Raw genomic sequence first — 6975 nt, 5'->3', positions numbered from 1 at the left:
AAACTCTATTTATTTTAACTTCTAACTTCTTATATCAGTAGAAACAGAACCAGAAATAAAAAATAAATATGGCATTAGACTACATAGGGAAGAAAGAACCCCATTCCCATCGATTATCAGGAGAATTACCCGTCGGGCCAAGGAGACAACGGGCCTTACTCGTATTGGGCCTTCCGGCTACGGCCCAAACTCTCTGCCGTTATCCATCAAAACGAACGCCGCCGCCAAAACCTTTCTCTTCGCCTCCCCGACGGCTCCTCTTCCTCTGCTCCTTCCCATCGCCTCTCCTCCAACTCCGGCGCCTCCCTCCCACCTACGCCGCGCCTGATAGCGCCTGACGCCATATCAAGGTAAGGAAAGCCGCACCAAACCCTCCCTTCGATTCGCCCCCGTTCCGCTCCGGCTCGAGGTCTCGCGCCTTGGTGATGATTTTGATTATCCGAGAGCTGACAGAGAGAGGTGAAGAGGACTAGGCGAGATGGGGATGAGGGAGAAGAAGCGGAACCAGAGGCGAGTGCTCGCACGGCGCACTGCAGCTCCACGCCCTGGCGAGGGCAAGGACTTCCTGGTGCGTGGCCCCACTCCCTCTGCCTCAATTTGGTGTTTGCCTGTGAGAGTAAAGAGCCCAGCTAATCCTGGTGCTGCTGTGTTGTGTTGCGGTTTGGTGCAGCCGCTGGAAGGAGAACCGGGGAAGAGGATCCGGAAGGAGCAGCCCGAGGCGCCGGAGAACACCGCCACCGTCCTCTACATCGGGCACATCCCCCACGGCTTCTACGAGGACCAGATACAAGGTGTGTTTGCGTGCAACAACGGTGCATGGATGGGATGTAGAAGCATTAAGTATTGGGGATGCACGTCGTGGTGCTGATGTTTTTCTGCTGTTGTTGATTTTCTTGTAGGATTCTTTCAGCAGTTTGGGACTGTTAAGAGGCTTAGGGTTGCCAGGAACCGCAAGGTATCATATATTACTGTATGCCATGATTCATGTGCATTATTTGTAAGCCTCTAACTTATGGTTTGGTGATACTTTTAGACAGGAAAGTCCAAGCATTATGGATTCATTGAGTTTGAGAAACCTGATGTAAGCGCTTACTTTGAGATATCTGTGCTGTGGAATGTCCGTTATTTGCTGTCTGCTTACAGTTTGTGCATGGGCTTTGGTGTATCAGGTGGCGAAGGTTGTGGCTGATGAGATAAACAACTACCTCTTGTTTGAGCACACTTTGCAACTTACACTTGTTCCGCCAGAGAGAGTTCATCCAAAATTGTAGGCCTCTCCAGCCATGCTTTCTATTAAGTACTTGATTCTGTTTGCTTTCACCTTTTTGAGAACAAGGGAAACTGGAGAAGTAGCATGGATCATCCAAGTAGTCTGGATTCTAACAAGCACATGCGCCTGATGCGTTAGAAAATGAAAAGCTGTTAATAGAAATGCATCTAATCAGTAAAAGTGACTTGTAGCTTTATATTAAGCACATGTCTGGTGTAATAAGAGTGATCTAGATGTCTAAGACAAATACCAGAACTTATTCAATTGAGATGATATGGATCAGTGTCAATAGGTTTTTGTTAACTATTTTTGTTTCTTTTGTATATATGCTGAATTGGTCCACCAATCAATGAGTCACTGGAGTTTTAAGGATTTGATGATGTATTTGTATTGGATGGGCTTCATGTGTTTGGGTCCTTGGAACTGTCATAAACCACAAAACAAAACTTGTGCAGAAAGTTGATGTGCTTAGGATATGTTCTCTGACTTAACAACCTAGCAATTGTAAGAAACAGTGTTCTTGTATCATTGTTCTTTTATGTGCTTACTGGACATGAAACTTAGCACTTAAGCAGTAATGGTATTGATGTAGCTGTGCGTAGTGGCTGTTTCTCGCTTCTTGATTTAAACGGGAATGAAATTCTTGTCCTGTGCAGTTTCCATATCTTACTATCAATTTTGTGCAGATGGAAAGGGGTGCGACGGGGATTTATACCAATTGATCGGGTAGCAATCGAACGGAAAAGACATAACAAGGTAATGCATTGCTAACTACAACTGTAGCAGAAAGTGTGAACTGTACTAAATACCTGTGTCGCTAGCAGGATAAAACTTTAGAGGAGCACAAAAAGATGGTTGAAGTAATTGTAAAGCGAGATCAAAAGCGCCGCAAAAGAATCAAGGCTGCTGGTATTGGTTACGAGTGTCCAGCCCTTGTAAGTAAACCTTCACTTGCTGTTCATTATTAAATGACATCTCTTGATCAGATATACTAACCTGATGCTTTCCTGTTCCTGAATTTGTGAAAATCACAGATAAACATAACATGGTTTATTTTACTGTATTGTTGCCCGCTCGACACAGTACTGAAGTCATTAAAATGTTGATGACAGTCTGACCAACTTTTGTCACATGCTTGTTTTGCTTCCTGATGTCATAATCATGTTATTATCTGACCAAACTTTTTTGAATTTCATGCCAATGGTAGATATAAGTTTTTGGGTACTAGTTTTCCCTTGGACTTCGAGATGCTGCTTAAGGAAAAATGGTTCATAATTGACTATGAGAATCTGGAAAACACAAACTTTGTTGTGCAAACAGAATTGTATTTGTGTGGATTTTCGCTCACACCGAATAGGTGAAAAAGAGGTCTTAACTTAGGAAGCAGAATGACTCAATTATCAGTAACAGTAGCATTTCGTAAAATGACCAAATGGGATTGTAATCTCATATCTCTGTCCCTGATAAGATGAAGTATGACTTCGGCACATATTGGTTCTGACTTCTGAATGATTACTTTGACTCAGTGATTACAATCCTGGGACCTAAAAGAGGTACATGAGAGTGCCACATCATCACGTTATTTCCTTGCTGTCCAATCCCAATCAGATAACACAGTTTCACCAAAAAGAGGCGCCAATTACAATGAGAAATACTGAAAGACACTTGATATATGTATCTAGAACCTACTACACATTTGTGAGGCAAAAAAAGCTAATAAACATAATTATATCCGTCACATATTGATGTTCTTAGCTTATTTTCTCATATAAATTGATAACAGAATAGGATCCACATCAACGCACAGGCTCAATTCTGGTGTTCGTCTTTTCTTCAGAAGTTTGTTGACTTCACTCTTCAAAACACTGACAGTGTGATCTGTGATCCATCTGTTATATGGTCTTTCTGTCTGGGGTGCCTATGTTCCCAATATTTTAGATTATATCATAGATTGGCCACCTTTGGTACTCGTATCGTCAAATGCTGTTTCTGGATGATGCAAAAACACATATTGCGGAATTTTGAGAGTGCACTGTGCTACCTTTTGTCTTCCTGCTGTCTCATCTGAGCAACGCTATGCCTTTTTTCCTTCTATAGTTTGGGGAATATGATAGATTCCCCCTTGATGCTAATCAGCTAGTGTGTTCTTGATTGTACAGGTCGGGAGCATTCAGCCTTCAGCTAAGAAGATCAAGTTTGATGAGGATTAGTGTTTTACAAGAGAGGCAGACGGATCCTTTGAAGTGGGGGTGACCGGGCGGTCGAGTTAGATGACTGGCTTATTTTAGCACCAAGGGGATGGCAATCGGCAACAATGTACTTCGGTTTTGTTATGTGCCTTTAATCAGTGTTACCCAGATGTTACAAGTATGAAAGTGCAATGAGAACAACACTTATTTTCCATGTATCCTGCTCATTTTGCCCTTGGAAGGTGCTATTTGTTCTTTCAAGAAACTGATGAGTTCCAAGCTCAAGAATCAATATCTTAGTTGTGATTGTGAGGATACAAGTGTCTCTTAAGCATGAAGGCAAACGGTACTTTAGCAAGAAAAAAACGAAAAAAAGTATCCAAGTGCCTTATTTAGTGCTCGCATGTTTGATGATTTTGTTTGTCTTTTGCCTTTTCATCTGGCGTAACAGCCTGTGTTGCGGCAGGTAAAAATGCTTCGCACAATGCAATTTGTACAGATGAGTACTCAATAATTGGTGGTGAAAAAGCTTGTTCGACAAAGTAGATGACGAGGGGTAAATGATGGATTGATGCCTTCTTCCCTGAAATAATTCGGGAAGGCGAAAGCATTATCGACTCAAAAGTCAAGCGTCTCTCTCTCTGCACACTCGGGGGTCGAAGCACGCCTCTCTTCAGTCGCGTTCCCCACCAGGCGCACGCGCAGACCACCACCGCGTCCCCAGCCCCCAGGTATCCCCGTCGCGTTCTCCGCCCCGCCGCCGGCCGGATCCGACACCGCCCACAGCCGCGCGAGCGGTTGCTGTTACAGCGTCCTAACTTGTGTAAGCTCCCCGTAATTTCCCTACCAACTTCTGGTTCCTATGCCTGCAATATCACCATTTATTTATAGGAGCCGCTAGCGTCCGGGCGTTCAATGGATCAGATGTTCCATCGATCTGTTATAACATTAAAAAATAACGTTTGCAATATTTAAAATTAAACACTCTATAGCTCACTGTATGCATCCGATTTTGAGAGAAAAATTCTCACCGTAACATCCCGTCACGTTGCACGTAACATTTTTAGACAAAATCATATGTCATCACTCGACCTTGAGCTTGCATTAGAAATCTTAAGTGAGCTCGACTCCTTACGCAATCGCACTGAAAATAACATGAAAAGGATCCTAGATAATATAAATCGATTTACTTACCTTCTAAATATATCAACCACACTAAACAATTACAACATTAAAAGTTCTCTTCTGATTAATATATCAAGGATGCTCTGCATTGTAAGTTGCTTAGCATTGATTTGGCTTCACATGCATGGGATTGCGTGCGTCTTTAACATAATTAGATCGCTTGAAAACTTTTTTGATGCTGGAAAATATCCATTGCAAGGAAGACGTGTGCTAGGCACGAGGAGGATGAGGTTTGCCTTGACGGGCAGGTGATACCTTAGAAGGATACCTTTCGATATTTGGGGTCGATGCTGCAGAAGGATGGTGAAATCGATGAAGATGTGAGCCATCGAATCAAAGCCGGGTGGATGAAGTGGCGCCAAGCTTCCGGCGTCCTCTGCGACAAGAGAGTACCACAGAAGCTAAAAAGCAGGTTCTATAGGACGGCAATTAGACCTGCGATGTTGTATGGCGCAGAATGTTGGCCAACTAAAAGGCAACATGTCCAACGGTTGAGTGTAGCGGAGATGCGCATGCTGAGATGGATGTGTGGCCACACAAGAAGGGATCGAGTTCGGAATGAGGACATACGTGATAGAGTTGGTGTAGCACCAATTGAAGAGAAGCTTGTCCAACATCGTTTGAGATGGTTTGGGCATATACAACGCAGACCCTCAGAAGCGCCTGTACATAGCGGAAGAATAAAGCGTGCGGATAATGTCAAGAGAGGTCGAGGTAGACCAAACTTGACATGGAAGGAGTCTGTAAAGAGGGATCTGAAAGACTGGAATATCACCAAAGAACTAGCCATGGACAGGGGTGCGTGGAAGTTGGCTATCCACGTGCCAGAGCCATGACTAGACTTGCAAGATCTTATGGGTTTCATCTCTAGCCTACCCCAACTTGTTTGGGACTGAAAGGCTTTGTTGTTGTTGTTGTACTCTGTTACAAAAGTGGCATGCTATGCTATATAATATTTTGGTGTTTGGACCTGTGCCATGTGGTCGTGCATGTTGCTTCCCTGTTCTGGCAGTGACCATTTTCTGCAGTTTTATTAGAGGATGCTCATGTACGTAGATATTGTGGGAATGTGGTTGATCTATATAGATTGTGTGATAAGTAATTGCCAAAAGGTCTAAGTAGTTGATGCTTGGTTTAGGTTTCAGCAACAAATGTGAGATGAGTTATACAAGAAAAACTCCTCATAGATACGTTTTATTTATATGTTAGATACGTTTTATTTTATTTCTACGGAAATATGAACACATTTTACAAAAGTGTGTTTGGAGCGTCTCCACATGGACTGTGTCAGGAATTTAGAGACGTTTTTTAGCAAGTGTAGAAGACATGAGATGATTTATTAAGGGTGTGTAGTGTTGCATATCTACGCTTGTGGAGACATTTTACACTTTGTCTCAAGTTATGTAGATACATTTTCTTTTTCTTTTTTCATTTTATTCCTAATTTTTAGGCTATGACGTCACCGTGGACATTGTTTCTCAGCTTTTGTTATATATGCTGAATCCTATTTTCGCTTTGAACAAACGTAGTGCATGGAAGGGAAACCTTGCATGAGCAAGTAATCATTTTATATTAGAGCAAACAGAGTCAACAACTGAATCAATCATCCATATACAATATGAAGATCTTACATATTCCCCTAAGTTTTATACATTTGATATCTATTTAAAAAGCTTAATGCATGCAGATACTTGTATTTCACTTCTCCATCTTCACTTCATTCAGCAGGTTATCTTGACGGTCTACTACTAAAAAATAGCCTTCCGTGCTTGTTATATCACTGCCGGTTATGCTAAAACCGGAATTGGCACTAAAACTCCATCAAAAAAAAAAAACCAGCAGTGAAAATAACTATCACTACCGGTTCATATCAAGAACCGACATTGATCCTATCATTGCTAGTTCTTAACATGAACCAGCAATAAAAATCTCATGTTATAAACTGGTAGTAATAATGGAGATAGTACAACTTCCAGTTCTTGTTATGAACCGACAATGATAACGAAGCATAACCCGTCTTCATAAATTTATAACTTTTTCATATAGAGTCAGATGGAGATAAATTTTATATGAAAATTATACCCCTCGATAAGATCTACAACTTTGTAGTCAATGATAATTTTATTTGTAGTCATTAATGTGCCTAAATCGGATCACAGACAATTTGACATATGTAACTATTCTTCTGTTTTTATGTTGGCCCAACTCGGATGAAACATGAAATGATACAAAAATATAGGTTAGATTAAGGATGAACTCTAATGGTAATAAACACATAGTTAAAGGATATATGCAATGTTTAAGTTGGTTCATGATGAAGTCGTGGGAAAC

General features: G+C 41.6%; 1 protein-coding gene across 1 annotated transcript; it reads left to right on the top strand.

The window, feature by feature from the left end:
• Positions 1-214: 214 nt before the first annotated feature.
• On the top strand, positions 215-3677 carry LOC133899702 (uncharacterized). The gene is made up of 9 exons (XM_062340742.1): positions 215-350; positions 454-568; positions 671-791; positions 900-955; positions 1034-1081; positions 1170-1267; positions 1957-2026; positions 2095-2205; positions 3430-3677. The coding sequence occupies exons 2-9, from the start codon at positions 479-481 to the stop codon at positions 3478-3480; spliced, it is 645 nt and encodes a 214-aa protein (XP_062196726.1). The 5' UTR covers positions 215-350; positions 454-478; the 3' UTR covers positions 3481-3677.
• Positions 3678-6975: the final 3298 nt, after the last annotated feature.

The sequence above is a fragment of the Phragmites australis genome, chromosome 18, assembly GCF_958298935.1.
Source record: "Phragmites australis chromosome 18, lpPhrAust1.1, whole genome shotgun sequence".
Classification (NCBI taxonomy): Eukaryota; Viridiplantae; Streptophyta; class Magnoliopsida; order Poales; family Poaceae; genus Phragmites; species Phragmites australis.
The sequence above is the reverse complement of the archived record's forward strand: the minus strand, read 5'-3'. Positions and strand labels throughout refer to the sequence as shown.